Genomic DNA, 25,385 nt, shown 5'->3' with positions numbered 1-25,385 from the left:
CCAACATCCTCATCCTTTGTTGTTGTTGTTGTTTTGTTGTTTGTTTGCAATAAGGTCTCACTATGAATTCCAACCTAACCCTGAATTCAAGACAATCCTCCTGTCTCTGTCTCCTCAATGTGTCACAAACCCAGAGTTCTCAGATCTTTCTGCCTTGTGTTAGAAATTTGAATACTTGTTCTGTCTGCTCCACTGTGTTAATTATTGAGTTTTGACTATTTGTCATTATTTTATTTGCTAGTGTATTTATCTTACGTAATCTTATTGCAAACTCTTTTCTACTTGGTTTCCTGTGGCAGTTAGCACAATAGATACATAGTAGATGTTCAATAAATTAAAAGATTGAAGTATGAAGCTCTAATTTGTGTGTTTATAGTAGAAACTGTACTGTAAAGGACATGTTTCTAGGAGATGTTCTGAACAGGTCTATAGAGTTAGAGCAGGACTTTCTTTGGATCAGGAAATAATGGCATTGAGACTTTTTATCAGTAATTAAAGCTTGGCCTAGCTTAGCTTGTTCCCAACTAGTTCCTATCTTAAATTAACCCCTTTATAGCAATCTGCGTCCTGCCACGTGGTTCGTTACCTCCCAGTCTCTCAGTCCTGGCACCTGTTTCTTCCTTCCTGTCTGGCTGGTGTGCCTGAGTCCTATCTGCCTGGAAGTCCTGCCTCTCTCCCGCCTTTGCTATTGGCAGGAGGTGAGGGCAGTGTATGTTTACAAAACACAGGCTCAACAATTCCAAAGTTCGGTCTGTGCTCCGCTCTCTGCTGTTACTGAAATCAGCATTTGACTAACACAAGACAATCTTTACACAGTGCACAAAAAGACCATCCCAACATAGAGCAGCTTGCTGTGCTCTGATAGGAAGTAAAATGTCACCCTAGATCAAAACAAATACTGAGCTTCAGGGGACAGGTGGTGTCCAGGTAGTGTTTACTTATAGTAAAAGAGAAAGAAGATCAGGTAACAGCAGTCTTCAGGAGATGTGCGTTATTCCTAACACTACAAATGAGTGTTAAATTCCTCCTATAGGAAAGTTGCCATTTTGCCGTTGGTGCTGGTAGACAGTATTGAACAAGCACAGCACGGCACTGTTAGCTTAAATGTACCCTAGCATCCTTGCCAGCAAACGCTTGAATTGGGACTGGCAGTCAGTCACATTAGCATGGGAGGAAACTGTGTGTAACCCGGGCCTGTGAAAGCAGTTCAGATGCCTCTGTAGCTACAGTGGCAGTTCCGTGGTTCCTGCACCATCCATTCTAAGTGAGAAAAGGTAATTTAAACCAGAATGTGCAAAGCATAGCTCTTAGAAATGACTGCTTTGTTTCTGGGGTGACTGTTTTTCAGGAGGGCACAATGTCTGTAGCTTCGAGGTGAGCAAAGAAAAGAAATGCTTGTCCTTGCTATCCTGCTCTGGTGTAGGGTCTGGGGAAGGCCTGCGTAGATGTCTTGCTACTGCTGAAATTTGGTGCTTTTTTTCGGCATTACTGGAATTTCTTCTGGTTTATTAAGTTTGTGTTCTCATGCCACAGAAATGTTTTCAGCATCCCTAGTTCATTTTCACTTCCCCTTTCTTCTATGAACTTCCAGTGTAATCAGTTTCTGCCCTTCGCTTTCCAGGTCAGATGACGACGTGGAGAGTAGGAGCTCCAGGGTGACCCAGCTTTGCACTTACTTTCAGCAGAAATACAAGCACCTCTGCCGCCTGGAGCGGGCAGAGTCTCGACAAAAGAAATGCCGGCATACATTTAGGAAGGCGCTGCTGCAGGCAGCCAGTAAAGAGCCCGAATGCACTGGCCAGTTGATACAAGAACTGAGGAGAGCTGCATGCAGTCGAGCCAGGTTAGAGTCACGCAGATAAGGCCGCCGTTCTCGGGCCTGGTTTTCTCCTACTTTGCTTCACAGAACCTTTGAGGGGTAGTTTAGGCATCGTGTGAGCTGCAGTTGTGGCTCTGTCATTGAGGGTTTGTCTAGGTGTTCATGTCAATCCCAGCACCACCAGAAAGGAAATAAATTTAATATTCTGTTTGTTTGTCTGTTTGTTTGTTTGTTTGTTTGTTTGTTTTGAGACAGGGTATCACTATGTAGTTTTCCAGGCCTGGTTTCTCTATGTAGACCAGGTTGGCCTCAAACTTACAGAGAATCGCCTGCCTCTACCTTCTGAGTGCTGGGACTAAAGTCCATGCCTCCCAGCCCAGCAAGATACTTGATATGCCAGTGATCCACTTTTCTACTTTGTGAGGCCTTTTTTCTATGTGTGCGTGTATGTAAATTGCAGATGTGAGTTCTCTCCTTTTACCATGTGTGTTTTGGAGATGAAACTCAGATTACAGATTTGGGGCACGCACCTTTACCTACTGAGCTGAACGATCTTGCTTATCCTTAAATTTCTTACTTTGTCTTTTGAGAGGGTCTCATAGCACAGGCTGCCCCCGAGCTCCAGATCTTCCTGTTTCCAGCACCTTCTTAATGCTGCCACTGTAGGTTTGCCACAGTGCCTGGTATATGCAGTGCTGGTGATTGACTCGGGCCCTACTGCAGACAGTGCCTACTGATGAGAAAGAGCTTTCCTTATATACCAAGTGATCAAAGTGAAGACAGCATTCACTTAATGAAGCACGGACTTGCAAAAAAGTAGCAAGCTTTATAAATGCATTCAACATTTTGAAGGATGTGTGGGACTTAACTTTTTTTTTCAGAATGGTCATACCTACGTTCCCATTTTTACACTCAGGTATCTTTATAGACTGTTTATTAGCACCGGGTGCCAAATGGTCCCATTGATGGTAGGAGAGACTGATACCCACCAAGGTGTGTCAGGTCTCTTTGCCCAGGCAGCGCTGCCAGCTAACGGTGTCTATTGGCTCTGCTTTACAAGTGAGGGATCTGTAAAAGTTGTTGCATAGTGAAGAGGGTCTGCTTGCTTCATGGTCTTCATCCCTTACCAACCAACCAACCAACAGAAAGCCCACAGCTGGGCATAGTGGCTTATGCCTATGGTCCCAGCACTGAGGAGTTTGAAGCAGGGTTGCTCTTGTTTGAGTCTGTGCTGGATAGTGCCTTCTGGGTTAGCCTGAGCTACATAAAGAGACCTTGCCCCCAAAACAACAAAAACCAAAACAAACAAACCAAAACAAGGGAGAATGTCTAGGTTCATATATGTAATCCCAGCACTCAGGAGGTGAAGGTGGGAAGCCCAAGTATGCTACATAGGGAGACCCTGTCTCAGAAAACAAGCTAAAACCAAACTACCAGATCGGTGCATTTGAAAAACACTGTCATGTAGCTGTTTGTCTTGAATGTTAGTAGGTCAGCAGAGTAACACATTAGATGATTGTAATACCTGCTGTCTTTGATTCATACTTGCGTTTTTAAATGGCTGTGCATATAAAGATAGTTACAGTGTTGGTGTTACAGACACAGTATTGGAAATTTATCTTGGGGCCATGAAGATGGGCAGTGGGTAACGGCGCTTGCCATCCAGCTCAATGACTTGTTTGATCCCAGTGCCTATGTGGTGGAAAAAGAGAGAACCAGCTCTCTGGAGTTGCTCTCTGGCGTCTGTGTTTGCTGTGGCTTGTGTTCATGCATGCACACATATATAAATAATAAGATAGTGATATCAACGTTTAAAAGAAAAGAATTACCCTGGTTTGTTAGAGCACTTCAGATGAATTCTGCATTTTTCCTTCTCCAGCCTCAGCCAGAACAAGTTGAAAGAGGTGGAGCCGGCAGCATGCAGTGGAACGGTGAAGGGTGAACAGTGCACCAACAAGGCCCTTCCCTTCACCAGACATTGCTTCCAGCGTATCCTTTTAGCCACAGTAAGCAGGCATTGAAGGTAACCCCTCTGGGGCTGTGTGCTTTGTTTGCTTTTGGTTTGGATTTTGGTTTTTCAGGGCAGAAGCTTCTTCGTGTAGCCCTGGCTGTCCTGGAAGTAGATCATAGATTAGGCTGGCCTAGAATACACAGAGCTCCCCCTGCCTCTGCCTACTAGATTAAAGGCATATGGGACCAGCACACCCTGGTAGTACTGGGAGTTGAACTCAGGGTCTTCCACTTGCTAGGTAGCTGTTCCCCTGCTGTACTTCACTTTAAAATGACTGTTCCCTGCCTCACTTCTTTTTGAGGTAGAATTTCACTGTGTAGTTGAGGTTGGTCTCAAACTCATTATTCTCCTGCATCAGTTGAGATTTCAGGTATACACCACCACGTCTGACAAAAAAAAAAAAGTGAAATAATAGCTATTTCTTGTTTAGACTAATTTTTACATGAATTTTTATCTTCACATAGTCCTGATTAGTTTTCTGGTATATCATCATGCTTAACTTCTAAACTTGTGTGTATTTCATTTTCGTTACACTGAGTTTGGAAAGGAAAGGCTTAGGGGTGCATAAACCTGTGCTCTTTTGATGTCTCACAGATGGAGAAGAGACAGGGATCCTGCTCGTCCAATGTCTGAGGCAGAATCGAGAGGTCTGACTTGTAAGCAGAGCAGCAGAATAGACTCCCTAATGGCTGATGTCCAAGTGTTTCTCATTAAAATGGAATGCTGGCCTTGTAGTGCTTCCAGCTTGCAACTGGAAAGATTATTGATAGAAAATCAAATCACTTTTTCTGTTGTTTTGGGGGCTTGTTTTCTTTCTCAGGTAGCCCTGGCTGTCCTGGACTACAGACCAGGCTGGCCTCAAACCAAGGATCCCCCAGCCTCTGCCTCCCCGCTGCTGGGGTTAAGGGTGTGTGCCACCAATGCTGGCACGTGTTTTGTTTTGCTTTATTGTTGTTTGTTTTGTTTTTGAGACAGGCTTTAGTAGTCCCAGTTGCCCTTAAACTCACTGTAAAGTCAGTCCTCCTCACCTCTGTGTGTGTTCTGCAGATTGGCCTGAGGTCAGCAGGTTTGCAAAGAAAGCTCCTTTACCCACTGAGTCATCGCACGGGGCCAGTGTGTTCGTTTCTATAAAGCTGAGTAGCATTTAAAATACTTACTTTTGTTTTCTGCAGACAGGATCTTGCTGTATAGTCCTGCTTGTGCATAAACTGTGGCAGTCATTCCTAAACCTCTTGAGATTACAGGCTTGTGTCATCACATCCAGCTAAAAATACTGTATATTAGCAGTGACTCTGATTTGCAATCTTCACTTTGTATTTATGTGTTTGAGATTTAGTGAAATAGATTATAACCCCACTATGTCACTATGTAACCCTGGCTGGCCTGAAATTTGATTCAACCTACCAGATACTGGAATTACAAATCTGTAATAGTGTCTCAGGAGAGATGCGTTTCTCTTTCCTTCTTAGAAACAGGGTCTCACATGTCTCCCAGGTTGGTGTCAGGCTTGGTGACTCCCACATCCTCCCACACCTGGCTCCTACACTGGAATTTTCACCCTCCTTTTTGTACTTTGAATTGAGTTTTCACAGGTTTTTCTATAGCAGTTAAGTATAACCAAAAGGGGAAACACAAATACACTTTCTAAATAGAAAATAAATCTTTTTATTTGTTTGCCTTTATTTGTGTTGTACTGGAAACTGAATGTAGGACCTCGTATATTCTGCTTACACACTTGCCAACAAGCTCTGCCCTTTTATTTTAAATAGGGCTTTTAAAATGAATTTTGTCATTTATTTGTGAGTTTGATTTTGGTCCTAGAAATGTGAAATGAATAATGCAACCTTGGACAGGTAGATTTATATATATATTAATTTTCATTCTCCTTGGTGAGCATCCTAAGAGAAAGTTTTCTTTTTAAATCCTGGTTTTAGGAGCTGGAGAGCTGGCTTACCAGTTAAGAGCACTTGTTGCTTGCTCTTCCAAATGAGCTGATTTTGGTTCCCAGAACCCACATGGTAGCTTACAACCATCCATTCCAGTGGGGTTGACACCTGGGTACATATGAACAGGCAGGCAAAGCACTCATACATAGCCAAAATAAAAATACCTAAAAAAAATTAAGCGCTGGTTTCAGAACAGTCTTTCTTGGGATTTTAGGAGCATGTTAACAAGAAAATTCTATTGCTATACAGAAATTGGTTCAGAATGGCCGTAAAGCAGACTTACCTGAGAGCCTATAGCTAAGTAAAATCAGCTCGTTATTTATCATTATCATTTTCCTGTCAGCACTCTGATCGGTGCATTAACTTTATAGACAGTGAAACACTTAATAAAACTCAAGTAAGGAGAGTAACATTTTATTTAGACACCTAAGAGTTAAACCACTTGAGTGCGTTTCCTCCCTGACTGTAACCCCAGACATCCTTTCAAACCGCTCTCAGCAGCTGTTCTCCAGCTGCACTGCCAAGTTTGCAGACGGACAGCAGTGCTCTGTGCCAGTGTTTGACATTACACACCAGACGCCCCTGTGTGAAGAGCATGCCAAGAAGATGGTAAGTTTAGTTTATGTTCTGCTGTTGGGGTTTTCAAACTGTTGATGACTCTTCCTGCTAGGAAATAAGCTATTAATGAAGTACTGTAAAAACAATCGTTACAATACTGGAAACTCTTGCTGTGTTGCCTTTGACTAAAATATTTCAAAATGTTATGTTGACCCCTTGAATTCCAGGCCCCTTCCATAACAAAACCAAACCTCCAGTGTTTCAAAGAGTATTTAGTAAAGTTTGAACATCTCTGATCCAAAAACCCAAACTCTGGGTTCTGAGATGACATGATACTCAAGAAGTATAGGTTTTGGAGTCTTCTGGATTTTGGATTTTAGATTTCTGGAGAAAGGATTCTCATATGCAAATTGTATGTAAATATGATAACCTCAAAACACTCTGGTCCCTCAGTGTTTCAGATGAAAAATATACCTGTAGTTACTTAGATAAAACACTTTTTAAAAATCACCCGTCTACATTCTTTATGTCTCATAAATATACACAATAGTATAGATGTATTTTCTTACATACAGTAGGTTTTGTAAACTCTAGCTTTGCCTTCATTTTTTGCTTTTTCATAAGCTGCTCTGGGAATGATCTGGATATTTATAAAAGTTAGGCAAAACACCAAGCCTTTCTGTAATGTTGTTGAACTTAATTATTGCTTTCGTTAATGCTGGTATCATGAATCCTAATTAATGTAGAATAATTTGAAGGCGAGACACATTTGAATTAGTTGAATATTTGAATTACATAATTATCTAAAATGGGTTTGATTTGGGGTGAAGCTGTTGCTTAGTAGTAGAAACTTGCCTGTCATGAACAAGATTCTGGATTTGATGCCAGCATGAAGCAAACAAAACCAAACCCTCAGAGTTGAGTTATATTGTTTTCATCCATCAAGCAGGTATTACAAGATATTGTGCTGGGTAGCTTGTGTACCAGAAGGTCAAGGGAGTCACCCTGTTCTCTGAGTCTGGTGCAGTTTTGTGAGTTCATCAGTATCCTGGGCTGAGCAGCTGCTTTGTGGTTCTGGCTTTGCCCTTAGCTGAGGATTCAGTTAGACAGAGAATCTGCCTTCCTGGTCTGTTCTCTTGTTAGCATACTGGCTTTACCAAAAAAACTTCTTTTGTGGTTACCTCCATTTGAGGATCATGTTTTAAAAATTGTGAATACTAAACTTCGTGTAGAAATGTTGAATTTACGTTCCTATTTAATTAAAATATATTTAAAGGAGTCAGGCACAGTGGCACAATTCTGTAATTCCAGCACTCTGGGAGGCAGAGGCAGGTGTATCTCTGTGAGTTTGAAGCCAGCCTGGTCTACAAAGCGAGTCTAGGGCAGCCAAGACTAAATAGAGATACCCGGTTTGGGGGAGGGAGAAAATATATACACACACACACACACATATATATAGTATATTTATTCATTTAAAGTGTGGGCATTTTTTCTTAGTTTATTCAGGCTTTATATGAATGAAGGATAATTTTGTGGTTTTTGTTTTGTGTTGTTTTGAGACAGGGTCTCACTCTGTAGCTCAAGCTGGCCTGGAACGCATCAAGTATGTGCCTCTGCTCTCTGAGTATTAAGATAATAGGTTTAAGAGCCACCGAACCCAGCTTCCTGTGTATATACCTGTTGGTGTAGATGTGTACTTACGTGTGTAGATGCCAGTTGGATGTTGGATGTCTTTCTCAGTTCTTCTCACCCTTAGTTTTTGATACAGTTTCTCTTGCTAAGCCTGGAACTCACTGGCTTAACTGGCGGGCCTAACTGGCCCCAGAGATATGCATGTCTCTGCCTCCCCAGTACTGGGGTTATAGAGGCCTCACACTGTGCCTAGCTCTGTATGTGGGTGCTGGCAATCTGAACTTAGGTCCTTGTGCTTGAGCAATACCAACTGTGCCATTCCCTAGGCCTCTGTATGCTTTTGAATCCTTTTGTGGACCTGGGCTGATGATTCCACAGATACTTGTTGACAGGGGCCTGCAGCTTTCAAAGCATTGTAGGAACTCAGCTCTTGATGTTATTCCATGATGTTCATTTCCACATACATGTAAGACCAGGATCTGTTTTAAACAGGAATCTTAACTGCTGGTGGTGAGGGTTTAAGATAGGATCTGCTGTACCCCATGCTAGTCTTGATCTTGATATGCAGTAAGGATAATAATGAACTGCTTTTTTTGTTTGGTTGGTTTTTGTTTGTCTTTTTGAGACAGGGTATAGTTGTATACCCTGGCTGTCCTGGACTTGCTTTATAGACCAGGCTGCCCTTGAACTCACAGAGATAGATCTGCCTGCCTCGGTCTCCTGAGTGCTGGGATTAAAGTCATGTGACACCATGACCAGAAACAATGAACTTCTGCTCTTCCATCTCCTAAGTGCTAGGATGATAGGCACACATCATCACGCTTGAGTGTCCTACTTGTTTAATAAGAACTCTGCCATATCCTCAGCACTGGTTTTAAAAATAAATGTGTGACTTCAGAGTCTATACTTATGTTTACATGAAGTAGTCCTTTGAGAATTCTTGATTTTGTACTTTGTCTTTTCTGATTTGAATTTGATCTCATGGTATCAGTCTCTAAACACTGTAGTCTTCTTAACTAAATAGCTAAGTTAAGAGCTGATAGTTAGAGCTGTTCCCCAGCTCCTCATTTCTTTGTAGTAAAACCTTCTGGTTTGAAGTGTATAGCGGATTGCCAACCTGCAGTCACCTTGTTATACTACGCTGACATCCGAGGAGTGAGGGGTGGAGCAGGGTCTAAAGGATCTTCTGTTTATTTCACAGGATAATTTCTTGAGAGGAGATAACTCCCGGAAAGTTCAGCACCAGCAACAGAGGAAACCTAGAAAAAAAACGAAGCCCCCTGCACTTACCAAAAAACATAAGAAGAAGAGACGGCGTGGACCTCGTCGACCCCAGAAGCCCATTCCCCCTGCAGTGCCCCAAGGGAACCTCAGCATGCCCACCAGCGTCTCACTGCCAGTGGAGGCCTCGCAGATACGGTCAGTGTGGCCACTGCTTTGCCTTTCCTTTGCACTTTCTAATCTCAGGGCATCTGCCCTTCTGTGCTCAGTTGTTGCTACTAACTGACCACAGCCCCTGAGCACATCCCCAGCCTAATTTAAACAGTGACCTGTACAAGTGTTAGCAGTATCTGGCTAAGTTTGTGGTACATGTTTATCAATGTCAGTTTTTATTATAGCAAAGAAAATAGATGCTGAAATTAGAATTTAGTTTATGCTCTCAGATTCATCTGTTTTAACAGAAATTATACATGGTATAATAGAAGTACTTAATTAGGAATATGATTTTTTTTTTTAATTTTGGCAGACTTAAATATTTTGATCAGGTGAATTTCAGTTCATTCTTGACCATTTTTTCATTTTTAAAGTTATTTTCTTGATCAGATTTGAAATCTTACTAGAACATAGATACACTAAATGGAGAGTCATTTCAGTAATTTTAGGTGAAAATATAATCTAATGATCATCGTCATCATGGATAAAGGCTGTTAGTAACTTGTGGCTACGTATAGTGAGGTGTGTCTTTCTGGAACGTTTTGCTTTCAGATTTCCTTCTCAAAGCGAGGAAAGGTTTTGTTGTTGTTTATTTGATACAGAGTCTCGAGTATTCCTAGACATCCTCAACTCACTATGTAGCTGAGGGTGAGCTAAACTTCTGATTCTCTGGCCTTTACTTCCTCTGTGTGGGGGTTCAGGGCACATGCTACCACCAGCTGGGACCAACTTGCTTTATGTTACCATGTCCTGTGCTTGAGCTGAATGTTTAGGGAGTCAGGGTCATTCGCCGAGGCGGGTGTGTGTGTGTGTGTGTGGCAGCATAGAGATGAGTTGCTCTGTCTTTGCAGTAGCCCTTCCACACCAGAGCTGAGTGCTGATGAGTTGCCGGATGACATTGCCAATGAGATCACTGACATTCCTCACGACTTGGAATTGAACCAGGAAGACTTTGCAGATGTCCTGCCACGCCTGCCTGATGACTTACAAGATTTTGATTTTTTTGAAGGTCTGGTCAATGCTTTACTTAAGGAACTGATTTAGAAATGTTTCATAAGAAGGGAAATGCGTTTTATTTTGTGGATTTTGAGACAGGCTTTTGCTACATAATTCAGGCTAGCCTTGAACTCACAATGCTCCTGTCTCAGCTCTGGATAATGCCTAGCAAATTCATCACCAAATTCATCCTAGAAAGAATAGCAATAATAGTGTCAACATTAAGTTTTATTATTGATGTATGTAATTATGTGTACTTGTGCACAACCACGCAAGGACATCGAGGGTGGAGGATAGCTGGGTACTGTACTCTTCTCCCATCCTTACATGGCCCAGGGATTAGACTCAGCTTGTTGGCATCTGTGTGGCATGTCCCCTCGCCCACTGAGCCATCTTAACTGGCCATTTTATTTTTAATAAAATAGCCTTTTGCTGTGTGTCTGAAATGTTTTCCCTGACATAAAATTTCTGTCACTGTTAATAGAAGAAACCAACATCACTAAAGCAGTTTTCTTTTCAGAAGGTGAGAAATACATAATTTATTTTGTCATATTATATACTTAGTAGATTTATACTTTAATAGCTATGCAATTTTGTTCCATTAAAGTGAGTACTTTTTCTTAATGTTTTGACAGAGCTATTCAACACATCTTTTATTTGTAAAGATGGTTTGTTAGACTCTTTAACAGGTGGTGCATGTCTGTAACTCAGCAAGTGCTGGGGTTAAAGGTGTGCACCATCATGCCCGGCCAAGCAGGAAGACTAGAGAGTAGATCAGACGTACTTTGAAAGGTTAACTCATGGAACTGGAGAGGTGGTTAAGAGCACTTGCTGCTTTTGTAGAGAACCTGTTTGGTTGTCCTCAGGTTTTCACAACCACCTCTAAATCCAGCTTCTGGGGATTTGACACCCTCTTCTGGACACCACAGGAACTGCACTCACACATCAACACGTAGCTAGATCCAATATACACATAATTAGAAAGATTAACAAATGAAAGAAACTGAGTGCTTACCATTAAGTAGTATGGATTTTGTGTTCTCGTCTCCAGCTGGAAGAATCTAGATGTAGACAAAGTAATATATACCTGTCTTGCTTTCCGTGGTGATTGAATAAAATGGTGATTGAAATCCCAAGAAAGCTGACATTTGAGGCCTATCCTACAGATCAGCATTTTATATTGTCTTCCTAATCTCATTTCAAGAAACCTCTATTCACAAAGGACTCTTTTGAGACAGCGTTTCACTATGCAGCCCTAACTGGCCTACAACTCAGTATGGAGACCGGGCTGACCTTGAACTCAAGAGATCCATCTGCCTCTGCCTCCTAAGTACCGGGAATACAGGTATGCACCACCACACCTGGCAGGAAGGACTCTTGTGATAAGATAATGTTTGAAACATTGAGGTGTGTGACTTTTGCTATAAGCTCTACTGATTGTGATGGCTTTGCTTGATGCAGGAAAAAATGGAGACCTCCTCCCAACCACCGAAGAAGCTGAGGAGCTTGAGCGGGCCTTGCAAGCTGTAACTTCTCTCGAGTGCCTGAGTACCATTGGGGTACTTTCCCAGTCAGACGGTGTGCCAGTTCAGGGGTTGTCAGATAGAGGGATGGGGGTGTTCTCCACGGGTACGGATGCTTCGGGAATCCAGTCCTTGAGTCGAGAAGTAAACACGGACCTAGGGGAGCTACTGAACGGACGTATAGTACACGACAGCTTTTCTAGTCTGGAGCTGGACGAGAGCCTGCTCCGTCCTGCGACTCTGCCTGACCCACCTACGCCCCTGGCAGGGCAGATCCGGGGGCGGTTCCCTGCCCCCGCCAGCGTTGGCCTTACTTCTGCCACCCTGCTCAGCCAGAGTGCACTTGGGGAGAGAGCCTTCCCAGGACACTTTCATGGACTTCATGATGGCAGCCATGCCTCCCAGAGGCCACATCCTGCCCAGCTGCTGAGCAAGGCAGACGACCTTATCACCTCACGACAGCAATACAGCAGTGATCATTCACACTCCTCACCCCATGGAAGCCATTATGATAGCGAGCACGTGCCGTCGCCCTACAGTGACCATATCACCTCTCCCCACACATCTTACTCTGGTGATAATATGGCAGCTACATTTTCAGCAGAGATGCCCATCATGGCACAGCACTTGCTCCCCACCCAGCTTGAGGTGCCACTTGGAGGAGTGGTCAACCCCAGAACTCACTGGGGGAATCTCCCCGTCAATCTCGGCGACCCCTCTGCATTTAGCAACCTCCTTGGCGCGGATGGACACCTTCTTTCCACTTCCCTCTCCACGCCACCCACCACGTCCAACTCAGAGACCACGCAGCCTGCCTTCGCCACCGTTACCCCAAGCAGTTCCAGTGTGCTTCCGGGGTTACCACAAACCAGCTTCAGTGGCATGGGACCTTCCGCTGAACTAATGGCCTCCACCTCTCCCAAGCAGCAACTCCCGCAGTTCAGCGCAGCGTTCGGCCACCAGCTGAGTTCCCACAGTGGCATTCCTAAGGACCTGCAGCCCAGCCACAGCTCGATAGCCCCTCCTACAGGCTTCACAGTAACAGGTGCCACGGCTACAAGTACCAATAATGCATCTCCCCCCTTTCCCACCCCTAACTGAGTGAGTCTGTGTGCTTGCAGGCAGGTGGAACCCAGTGTTTTCTATCTTTGTTTCCTCTTTTGCACCCCTCTCCCTTTTCCTACAGAAGATTTAAAAATAACAGTGGGGATTAGAGGGACTCCCCTTCAAAATTCAACAAGTGGCCGTGCCGTGGACCTTGCGTCAGTGTTCACGCGTGCTCCTTAGCACTGGTGCTCATCCCCTCCTGGCGGGTCCCCTCGGCCTGGCGGTTTCTCTGGTGGCTCAGCACAGTGACTGGATAGGATTGATTTTTTTTTTTTTTTTTTCAGCAAGTCCTAGAAGTGGAAGATACCTCAGATTACCAGTGCCCTTTACTGTCTCCTAGTGTTCAGATCAATGCTCCCCGTTCTCTAGCCAGGTTTTTACATAGGTTGTTCTAGGTGGAATGGTCCTGTTGAGATCCTGTGTAGCAAGTGGTGTGCAGACGGAAAGCAAAGCTCTGACTTAGCACCAACTGTCAAACACCACAGTGAGGCTGGGATGCCATTCCTAATTGTGACATGCTTCACTGAAAAGAAAATTGTCTCTTGACCGCCTGTGAATGCGTGTTCACCCCGTGTGTGTTTTGTGCGTTGCAGTAGCTGTCCCATTGAATTTTTTTCTTTTCTCCCAAAATAAGCATCAGGCTCTTTTCTCCTCTGTCTCATACCTAGCAAGCTTGGTCCTTCTTTCCTGCTGAGGTGACTGAGGCGTCCTGAATAGGGAGGGGTGGTCTACTAGTGGCAGTACAGTGCTTGCTAAAGATAAGCCTGTGAAGAAAGGGACCACAGGTGGCTGAGTTCACACCAGTGGCGGGGAGTGTCATGACAACTGACCTTGCCTTTGCCATGTGCATTTGTTTCAGAATTCCTCACTCATGGAACATGTTCACAGGTAGTAATTGAAGAAAATATTTTGATGTGCAAAAGCAGGCTAGACAAGATAGATTTTAAAAAAATGACATCTCTGACCTGCTTGGTCCATCACTCGCTCCTAGTGTTTACGTGTTTACAGTTGTGATTCTTTGGTGAGATTTGTGAACTGTGGAGGACACGTGTAGAATCCGTGTACCAGTTGTGAAGTAATGTGTAATATCAGAAGGACACACATTTTAAAGTTTCTTTCAAAGCAGAATATGGAAATCAGACATAAATTGGACTTGTCTCAGGTACTTTAAACATAAGTACTTAGGATGAAGTAAAATTGGAAATTCTTTTAAAGTACCAAGGTTTTAGGGTAAAAATCTTATTGCGTAGTGCAGTAAGTTGGTGATTATGAAGTGATGTGTGGGGTTTCTTCTTGCCTGCCTTCCCCTCCCAGAAGAGGGTAGAGCTTCATTTTCTACTCTGTTTTGCTGAGGTTTCACTGTCTCTTTGGATACCATTAGGTTTAATCTAATTTACGTATGTATATTTTTAAAAATAAGGCAACATATCTATTAATGATGTGGTACAGTAATTCTTTTGTCAGGGACTGTTTGATCCTAATTCCTTCCTAATAGGTAAAGGTTGAGACATATTTTCCTACTTCTTATGTGCGTTTTCTTCACGCCATGCTAGTTCTACCCAGTCCCTTCTGTTGAAGGTTCTTTCTCTGCCTTGTAACAGAATGATAGTGATTAGCAGGCATTATGCAGATACCACGTGCCTGAGCTTTTGGAGGGAAAGTGTCATGTGACTGTATGAAATCATGATATGCCCTATTTGTATTTATTGAAATTGGGGGTCAAAATATGTTTGTAATATATTTACTTTTTTTTTTTTCTTAAAAATTATGTTAGTTAATTGGAACGTTTATTTTTAATAGCTTTGCCTTTTTTGCAGATTGAGAAATTTCTAAATTATAAATTGTGTCACAAAGCAAAATTATATTTGGTATCACCATGAACTTCTCTCCTGAATTGTGAGAACAGCTTTTTGATTATTTCTCACCTGTGACCCTATATGTCAGTAGCTTTTTTATTTTAGTGCACTGTAATGAAATGATGGTGAGCGGTTACCTCACCTCAGATGTGTCATTCTGTTTGCTAAGCTGTTTTCACATCCCATTTTAATCATCACTAGAGGACTGCGCATTCCCGGAAAGTTTATTTTGTCTCCAGTGTGTACCAATTAAAGATTGTAGCAGAGCAGCACTCTACTTTTCAGTGTCAGACCCTCTCTGCCAGAGGAAGGATAGTCCTGCGCAGTCACTTTGGACTGTTACTGGCTATTTGACCCTGTGCTAGCTGCTGAAAATCCTTTAGTTGTCAAAACTGAGTTTGCAGTAGGTTGCACCTTTTATTGTTTGCAATTTTCTGTTTTATGTGCATTTAAAAGCCCTTCTTTGCTTTCGAGTAAGGAGGCATGAAGTGATCAGGAATGTTGCCAGTTACAGCTTCACGCCAAAAATATTGAGTAAACTCACTTTTGTTTAGATGCCCGTGATGATAGCTGAAGGGAGGACAGTCTTAGAAAGTACTGGTATAGGACTGAGTAATTTGCAAAAAGCACACTTTTCTTCTATTTCAGAACTAACATACAGGCCTGTAATATAATGTGCTTTTCTCATGAGCCTCCCCGCCCCCCAGAATATCTATAAGCCCAGAGGTACCCACTTTGTTACTCTTCTAGTTGTTGAAGCAATTCTAGTCTCTTAATAGTAGGTGGGGTGTTAATATGCAAAGAAAAATTAAGCATCTTTTACAATGCTTATATGAAAACAGCACTTACGTTATGGAAGGCAATACTGGAATCAACAAACAAGGTCCTAATGGGATAGAAACTAGTTTTGATTATAGCATTCTGTACATGAGAAACAGTAACAAAGAAGGCTTTCTCTGTCTCTGCAGTTCTTTTGGGACCATTTATAAAGGCCAGTTAGATTGTGTTACTGTGATTTAACTTTGAAGTTTCTGCAGTTCCTGACTGCATCCTGTGCTCTGATGTTCAGCAACTCTGGTATCTGAAGGGAAAATGGGCTTTTTCTCCTTTAACTGTTAGTATTATTTTAGTAAAAATACTTAAGACATTGTTCTTTTTCTTCTGTAAAAATGGCTTAGCAATTTTCGCACCCAGGTAGGTTGCACAGCTAGTAAACGATTCAGGATAGGAAATAGCAGTTACAGGTAGCCCACTAAGTGACAGCCTATGCAGTCAGCAAATCTGGTAGTTATCACTGCATAGCTGAGAAGCAACGGTTGTTTTCCCTAGTGAGCCTACCATGTGAGTACACCTGCTTATAAACAATAACAGTTCCTTGTTGGCAGGTAATGTGTGTCTAGTGTCCCTCTGTGAGAAGATTATGGTTTTATGAAAAGCAGATAGTCATTGGAGATGGAAAGTGATTATTTTATATTCCTTCAAGTAGATATTACCATTTTTAGTGGCTTACGGCTAAGGAAAGCTAATAACTTTATCTTTGCCAAATAATCTTTTAAAGTAAACCAGACTCCCACCTGAAGGTTAGGAATCACCCTCTTCTATGAGTCCCAGTAAAACCCTCCCAAAGCTCCTTCTCAGTCCGTGCTCACAGTCCACACAGCCACATCAGCTCTCTGATTAGGAAGGAAACCAGGCCCGTGCTGGAGACAGGCATGCTGAGCATCCAGTTTCTTTTACAGGAGAGAACTTGGGTTTCTGTTGGCCTGTTGCATGGCTTTCTATAAACTGGTATTAGCGTTGAGACGCAAAGGTGAGACCCGGACTGTGCGTTTCTTGGGCCTGCCCTGGCATCCTGGTCAGCAGTGGTGGCAACTGGGCTTCCTCTACAGTGACTCTGAAGCCATTGCACTCCTGTAGCTCAGTTCCACATGTGGTTGTGCATTCTGTTGACACTGCAGAGCGTGAGGATATTAACACTAAATTATTTAATAGGTTTGGAATTCATTAGAGTTTTAAAAGTGTTTACTTTTTAGTCTCCTCATCTTTTATTTTTAGACTTAAAAGGATTGAGTTCTTTTTTTAACCTGACATGTAGGATAATCTAATAGAGTAGTTAGTTGAATGGGCAGTACAACTCTACAGTGTAATGAGGAAATTTAGAAACATCTTTGAAAGAGAATTTATTTGGAGTGAATACTCATTTGTATTTCTTTCATTACTGCTAGCCACATTGTTTTATGGATTTCTTCATGTCAAAATTATTTCATACAGGATAGTCACTCATGAAGAGTCATATATTTTCTCCCTTTCAGTAAATTGAAAAATAACTGAATTCAGTAAAAAAGAAAAATAATGATATCTTAATATTTTGGCTTCTTTAAGCTATCCTATATTATTATATTCTGGTGGGAACCAAAATCACACTTTAAAGTGGTATTTTAAGTTTAAATGCTGTCTTTCAAAAGGTTTATTATATAGTCTCTGTGAAGAGTACAGGTTTCCACATACTCTATTAAGCATGTCCCCTGGCCAGCAAGTTAGGAAAGGAACTTCTGGATATTAGTTACGCCTCTTCTAATACCCCATGTCACTAATGCTGCAGTTGTGGGTTACATTTAGGGAGCCTTTGGGTTTGTTTGTGTTTTGTTTTGTTTTCAGCTCCAGTCCTAACTCTTGATCAGCTTTCCTCTCTGCACTGTGATAAGGAGTAGAAAGAGATGTGGCATTTCAGAAATTTGTCATGACTTCTCCTGTGTTCCTGAGCATCAGGAATGTTCTGAGTGGTTTGAAGAGCAGATCCAACATGATCTTTGGCTGACCCAAAGTTAGTGTGAAAAGCAGTCTTCTAAGACGAAAGCTGTTTGACTCTTGGAAGCCAGCGGGGCAGCATGCTTTGTTCCTCCGTCTCTCTGTTTGCACGCTTATCCCCGGTGCAGCAGTGTGCACATGCACACACGTGAGCCGCACTCATCCTGGCCCAAGAGTGGCAGACTCTTCTTTCGTTGGTTTTTGTTGTTGTTCTTATGTGTTTGTTTGTTTGCTTTTTTTAAGCTGGGGACCACTGACCTAAGCTCTATATGCACCCCAAGTTCCCCATGGAAAACGTTTCAACGTGCAGGGCGGAAGGCACCAGTGCAGCTCAAGGCCACACCATTGCTTTTCCTTGGGGGCGTAGACTGCTTTGCCCCGAAGTGACTCCAGCCTGTATCCGACAGCACAGGCAGCTCCAGCGGGTTAGTGCTAACACGGTGGAGAGTTGACACCTGCTGACAGTGTGTGCCTCTGTTCCAAAGGGTTGAATCAGTTCTTAACAGTGATAGCTCTTCTCACTGTATTGTGTTGAGTATGTCTCAGGGATTCCTTGCGGAAATTAGGGCAGTTTTTAAAATAAGAAAATAGTTTTAAAAGAAACTAAAGGTGACTCATCATTGATGAGAGCTCAAGAAAGAGAAAGCATTTGGTTTCATAGCCCATGGTGTCTCGCCGAGGACTTTTTCCTTTCTACTTCAGGCTCTCATCTCAGCTTCAGCATACAGAACCCTTTCCCATCATGCACAGCTTTAAAATGTTTATTTAAAAACTTCCTTCCCCAATGAGCTTTCAGAATACTTATTGTAGATTTTAAGAGAAAAGGTATATTAATTTATGCTATTAACATCACCTCATAAATTATAAGTTTTATACTAAAGCTGTATTGAGTGTAATGAATTATGTTGCCTATGTGTTTTAATAGCTTAAAATTATATATGAGCTTCTTCTTTTTATTTTTATTTTTTTGACAAAACAAACTAGTGACGCACCTTTTTACACTGGATCTCTGCCGTGTCAAGGTGTACAGCTGTCCTTTGCTACCTTGCAGACATCTAAAGAAAGGGTAACCCGGGGCCTCAAAATGTAGAACACCCTTAGAACACTTATCCATAGAGCAGTTGAGAATCATGTTCTTAGCACATGATCTGTGGTTTACACTTACGATGGCTAGACGCTTAGTTACAGGGTAAATAGAAGCATTTAGATCAAGTACAACTCCCACTGCTGTAGCTGGAATTTGTAAACTTACATTTTTAAGACCTCTTTTATTTCCTATGGATTTATTCTTTAATTTACAGTTTATTCTGTAAGTTGAAAAGTAAAATAGAGAAGTTAATAAGTCTAGATGTTCTCAATATCTCATTCAGGAACGTTTTACCCCTCCTCACTAAGGAATTCCCACTGTGACTTAAAAATAGAGGTAAATTACTTGTGTGCATGTATGTGTCTGTGTTTTTACACACATGCAAAAGTAGACATCGGGGGCACGTGTGTGAGATACGAATGTGTGCTTGTATAAAAATAGAAAGGTAACCGAATGTATTATAGAAACATGAGTTATTTAGCTGAGGGTATTAGAGTTATTTTCCCATTGTTTCTATTTTATAAACATGCCATATTTCTTCACTATAGTATAATGTTCAAAGGCTATCTCTGATATCATGTGCATTTTTTTTTATGAACCTTTGGATTAACTTATGCTGCTTTTAGACATCAGAAAAAGCAGATTCTATAAAAATAAGAGAGAGAGAGAGAAAGACAAACAGACCTAGATAACAGCTCGTTTATCTATTGAGGTGATGGGACCAGAGATTTGTTGAAACATTTTTATGTCTAGTAAATTTTCTTCATATTCCAGGTAATAAAGTATTATGATGTTTTCTTGGTCATGTTCAGAAAACGTACAGGCCTTGGTAAGGAAGCTTTGGAAGGGGCTGCTTTTTTAAGGAGTTGGTGGTCTCATTTCACCGTGCATATTTCGAAGCTGGTGTGATTTCAGTTATTTGCAAAACATTTTTAAAAACTGAGTTGTGCCGTTGGTTATGGAGTGGAGCAACCCAGTTCCCATCTTTTGGCTGTAGGAAAGATCATGCTACCTTCGATGCTTACCTGATTCATGTGGAACTGAAAAGAAAGATGCATTCCTGTTCTTTGAACCTTGTCATTTTGCTGTTCATTCTTCACTGGGGCACCGGGTGACCTGAGACAGTCAATGAGAGCCAAGTGTTCCCATCACATTTATTTTATTATAAAAAACCATATACTTAGATATGCCAGAACAATTCCTAAGAACACATTTGAATTGGTAGTTGTCTTTCAGGCCTCAGTTACTTCATCTTAGATTCAAACAAAACCTAGGAAAGCTCTCCGTGTTTTGTTTCGTTTTGTTTTGTTTTTTTTTACAGTTGTATTTTTATAGCATCTCCCTGTTTCATCCACTCTTGCTTTCAGATTTAAGAAATCTGCATATTTCTTGTACATATGCATGCAAACGAAAGAAGGGAGTTTGTACTGATGCCATTTCTCCCTTCAGTTGCTGGTAAATGGAATTTGCTAGAATCAATTTCCCCTTATTGAAGGGTGAAAACAGACCCTTTGTGTATATCTGTACAGAGATGTGTATATGGGATGTGGTGGCACTTTGCTGAATGTGAACTTGCCTTGTCAATGGAAAGATTGAAAAGTATTATGTTTATTTATACATTTGTATAAATCTATATATACACGTATGTATATGTGTGTGTATAGATAAAGCTATATACATATATTTCCCTAAAAATGTGTGTGTGTATAATAGAGTAACAGCCTTTACTAAGCAAAATTATGCATCTGTGGGAAATTTTGGGTTATTTTGCAAGCCCGTGGAAACGATGACAGTCTAGAGTGCATCATCAAGCATACTGAATTGGAAACCCTTTGGGTTACAGTCACAATTACAGATTACAGCAGCCACAAATGAATCTTTGTCTGAGCTGCTTTTCTTTCTCACCAATTCCACTGGTCCTCAGACTTTTTGGTAGCTAATCTCTCATTACTTAACAATCACACGTCTTTGCCAAGTTGTCTGTTGTCCAAGTGCTCTAGATTGAGTCTGCCTATGCTGGGCCACATCCCAGCCTCTGTCCTCCTGATCCCTACTTACTTCTCTCACTAGAAGCCTTGGCGGAACTATCTCAGCTGTCACTTTCCTAGACCTTTATCACTGACATTTCCCCACAGCATACAGCTTACAGTAATCTTTTCCTTGAGAATTGGGTAGTCATCAAAATAAAAGCCAACATTCAAATTACTAATTTTGAGATTTTTAACTAGGTAACTTTGGAGTATTTTACTTTAATTAAGAAAAAAACCCATAATTATGACTTTATGATTGCTATTAATTTTAGGTATATTTTATTTCCACACTTATCATTTAAATAGTTGGATTTGTTTTGTGTTTTAAATATAAATTTACTATTTGAATTTTAACAAAGAATACAGAATCATATGGAAGCCTCTTGAATTCTATAACTGACTCATGTTTCTCATGATGAAATGCACTAATGAGTTCTTGTATAATCAATTCTACTAGATTTCCTTTTGACTTTTCTCACAGTTACGACATTGAGTTTTAACTCTGCTGCAGCTCTCTAGAAAACTTGCACCCTTCTATATCGTGCCTTTAAAGCTCTTATGCACACACAGATAAAAGTGTATATATATACATGTTGGCGCATGTGTACATATACTTTGATATATTCTCCCACAGTATGTCTCCAGGGTACAGTGTGGGAGTGGACATAAAGATATTCAAAGGCAATGAAATGTTGCTCTTTAGATATATATGTATATAATAGTGTTGATATAACTGTACATACACATGTATATGTATGGGTTCTAAATGGCATCTTACATTTAGCAAAATGCTGCCCTACTGGAATATTGCCACTGCAATGGCGCTTGTATGTAATGATTTAAGATACATTATCAAAAATTATTTAAAGAACATTAAAGGTCTCATCTAAAGACAGCCACACACTATTTATTTAGCTTCCTATTCCTTTTATTGTTGTGTTTGTGTAACTGAAAGGGAGACTGTCATTTTTAAAATGCCATCTGTGTATGAGAGATGAGATTCGCCCGGGGCACTTTGTATCTCCCCTGTCTCTGAAACAGGGATGTACCACAATCCAGCTTGTTTATCTCAATTTTAAAGCAGCCCTGATACCGCCACTAGCGTGTGTCACCACCATCTCCTTGATCAACTTAATTCACCAATTTGCCTCTTCCTTCCATTTATAAATAATGATCATTTCGATCATTTTGCCTGGGGGAAGCTCGCTCCTCTCTTGCTGCAGGGAAATAGATCATCTAGTTATTCTGCCTTGTTCAAAATCACCTTGGGAAGAAGATGGTTCTCATAATGCTGTCTTAAGCACAGTTTATTTTGCGTAGTTTGCATTTGTTTAAAGATCTTACCTTTTTTTTTTTTTTTGAAAGAACTCTTAAGTTGCATGTACTTGGCATAGAGTTAATTCCTACTGCCCTTTTCCGCAAGGCATTTTTTCATTAGTCTATCGGTTTTTCATACCAAATGCAAGAACATTAAGGAAACTGTCAAATACTGTTCTTGTTTGTGATGAGCTGGCGGCAGATTACACCTGGGGAATCTAGAGGGAGAGAAAGGTAGACAGATAACGGTAAAGTCTGTGTTAAGTGGGCAATGGAGTAAGGATACTCATAAGGGACATTTCACCAGGTAGCTCGCTAGACCTTGATATCAGAATCAGCCTTTAACAGAAAGCTTCCTGGTGGATGGATGGTACCAAGCGGAGTGCCCGAGTATAAATTGGAACCAAGTTGCAGTGGGAAACCAAAGGTGAGAGGTAGCCATTGGAAACCAGTGGAGGCCAGGCAGGCTGGAAAGTTCTAGAAACCTCTTTTAACAGAGTAACTGCACGGTAGCAAGGACTAGCCGTCCCGAGAGCTCTTCCTTTTCAGTGTTCTCATTCACCTTGGCACACAGTAAGCTTCATACGCCATACATCCAGAGCATAGACAGGAGGACGGCTGCTTAAAGGGGACTTACAAACCAACCGTCTTCTCTCACGCTGTGTCGCGGCTGCCTCTTAGTGCCAGGCATGCACGCTGGGAGCAGCTAGTTTCTGCAGCGTAGGAGAGGAGACTTGGCAGGATTTGGAAAAGTGCATCCGTGGCACTGTCTGCGGCTCTGCTGGGGAAGGCACATTTGGGGAGGTGGCAGCCTTTTGGTTTGTAATTTCCCTTTAAACAGGAAGAGATGATTCACTTTTTCCATATATATATCTCAATGAATGTACTGTATTACTGTTTTAAAAATTTGATGAAATAATAATGGATTGGTCTCCTTTTGTTATCTGGTCCTTGTTTAATTTGTTTAAGGGTTTTTGTATACAAAAGTTTACATTTTTATGTATATTTTTCTTGTGTAAAAACTGATGTAATATGTGTATAAAACACTGTATGTATTATCTGTATATAGTGTGACAAAATGATTTTTCTTTCTTTCTTTTGGATGTATTAATAAATCTTGCTGTGAAGTAACCTTGCTTTTACTAATTATTTCCTTTGCCTGCATAGTGATGGAAGCTCCTGATCCAGGGTAAGTACTTTACTTGTTTCTAGTCTCTGAGACATGGTTTTCCTACATCCCAGACTGGCCTACAACTCAGTGTGTGGTCCTGGTCCTCTTGCCCCAGCCTCCCACACTCTGAGATTACAAGCATTGTTTTTATGAGATGAAATTTTACCTCTGGCTGGCCTGAAACAGTGTATTCAAGCTGGCCTCTGACTTTGGACAGTCCTATCTCTGCCACCCAAGTACAGGGATAATAGATTAGGCCATCATACTGAACTCCCTCCCACTTCCTTCCCATCCCACCCCCACCCACTAGACAGGGTTTCTCTTTGTAGCCCTGGCTGTCCCGGAACTTGATCTGTAGACCAAGATGGCCTCAAACTCAAGAGATCTCCTGCCTACCTCTGCCTTCCAAGTGCTAGGATTAAAAGTGTGCCCCACCACTGTCTGGCTCCTTTTTCTTTAATATGTTGTTTTAAATCTATATTACCAACAATTCTAGGGAGATACAGATATTCATGATCTTTATGGCTAGCCTAACAGTTTAAGAATTGACTTCAAATATATTATTTAAGCTTGATATCCAGCCAGAAATTGTTAGAGTACAAATCTGTTTCTTTTAGCCAGAAGTTTCTCTCTATTTCTACCCCTCCCCCATTTTTTTCCCCTCTTTCTTGGTGTTTTATAGATCATAGGTCAATGGGAACTCACTATGTAACCCTGGTTGGTGATAAAGTAATGACTTTAGTTCCTCGGTTTCCAGATGTTGCCATCACAGACTTGTTGCAGAATATTTGATCCCATTGTGAACCCCAAAATTGTGAACTGTAAAATACTGTTTCTTGTTTAGTGTAGTTGAGCCCTATCACGCACTTTTAATCCAAGAACTTTGTTGTAAACAGTTGATTATCATGTGGTTCAGCCCAACCCTAGCACACACCTTTAAATCCAAGAGCTTTCTGCACACAGGATTTAATAAAGTTAACCCTAGGTCAAGAGGCAGAGCAAGAAACCAGCTGACAGGGATTAAATAACAGGAGGGACTTTGATAGAGGGGTATTTATGGTAGGGTGGAGAAGAAGAGCTTTTTGAGCTGGCTCTTTGGCGCCTTAGCTCATTGACTTTAGCCTTGAGTTTTTCGGCCTTTTCCTCCTGAGCTGTCAGCTTGAGCTAGGGAGCCTTTTGGGGTTTTTTTTTCCATCCAGACCTCAATGGAGGAGGAAGGTCAGTTGTGTACTTTCTCTGCCTCTCTGAGCTAGCAGGTTTTCACCCCAGAATCTGGTTGGGATTTTCATTTTTTTACCAGTTTGCTTGTCTTTACCTTATAGCTGTAAAACATACAATAATAATTTCATATTATGTACCCAAAGTTAAAGACAATACTCAAAAAATAACCACCACAAAGAATTAGCTTGTGGAAGTGACTGGATTCAATCCCCAGTATCAACACAACAACATAAAATCCACACCTTTGATATCATCAGAGTTGAACTGGTAAGGTTTTTGTTGTTTGTTTGTTTGTTTGTTTGTTTGAATTGAAACTTTGCACTGCTTGCTTTTTCTTTTGTTATTGGGGGAAACTTTGAACTATTCAAGCAAAAAAATAGTAACCACCCAGTCTCGTGTTCTTTTCAAGGAGGCGCACATGGGTGTGTAATTAGAATTTGGTTTCCTCAGTTTCTAATCAGTGTATGTTTAAGGCACTTTCTAAAAATCATTTCCCTAAAAATGGGCATTTTGACACCAAAAGCAGGTTGCCCGGGGTGTTAATGAAATAACCCACATGAGTAAAAGGCTAATGTTTGTTCTGCTTATGAACTCATGACTTAGGGAGTTAGGTTCAGTAGTGAGCTGTGTGTTTCTTCAGCTGTACAGCTCATTTAAAACTTGCTTTTTAGCCGGTTGTGATGGCACAAGCCTTTAATTCCAGCACTCAGGGAGGCAGAGGCAGGTGGATCTCTGTGAGTTCAAGGCCAGCCTGGTCTACAAAGTGAGTCTAGGACAGCCAAAACAAAACATACAAACTTGCTTTTTTGCTTCAGGATGCTCTTCCCTGTGTGTTGCTGGGGTTTGAAGTGGGCACTTCCCTTGTGCTG

At 41.5% G+C, this 25,385-nt stretch overlaps 1 protein-coding gene across 7 annotated transcripts in view; it reads left to right on the top strand.

Moving 5' to 3' along the window:
• The window catches only part of Ino80d (INO80 complex subunit D), a 62,568-nt gene extending 39,313 nt beyond the window's left edge, over nt 1-23,255 (top strand). For 5 of the 7 annotated variants that reach the window (XM_060368472.1, XM_021648507.2, XM_021648504.2 and 2 more), the window contains exons 7-12: nt 1,622-1,843; nt 3,699-3,808; nt 6,252-6,385; nt 9,168-9,385; nt 10,252-10,409; nt 11,858-23,255. In XM_060368472.1, the coding sequence (XP_060224455.1) occupies nt 1,622-1,843; nt 3,699-3,808; nt 6,252-6,385; nt 9,168-9,385; nt 10,252-10,409; nt 11,858-13,020 (2,005 nt within the window). In that variant the 3' untranslated portion in view covers nt 13,021-23,255. The remainder of the gene's footprint in view (nt 1-1,621; nt 1,844-3,698; nt 3,809-6,251; nt 6,386-9,167; nt 9,386-10,251; nt 10,410-11,857) is intronic. The other 2 variants (XM_060368474.1, XM_021648506.2) reach the window with 2 other exon arrangements.
• Nucleotides 23,256-25,385: the final 2,130 nt, after the last annotated feature.

This window comes from Meriones unguiculatus, chromosome 15 (genome assembly GCF_030254825.1).
Source record: "Meriones unguiculatus strain TT.TT164.6M chromosome 15, Bangor_MerUng_6.1, whole genome shotgun sequence".
NCBI lineage: Eukaryota > Metazoa > Chordata > Mammalia > Rodentia > Muridae > Meriones > Meriones unguiculatus.
This window is presented reverse-complemented; position numbering and strand designations above follow the sequence as displayed.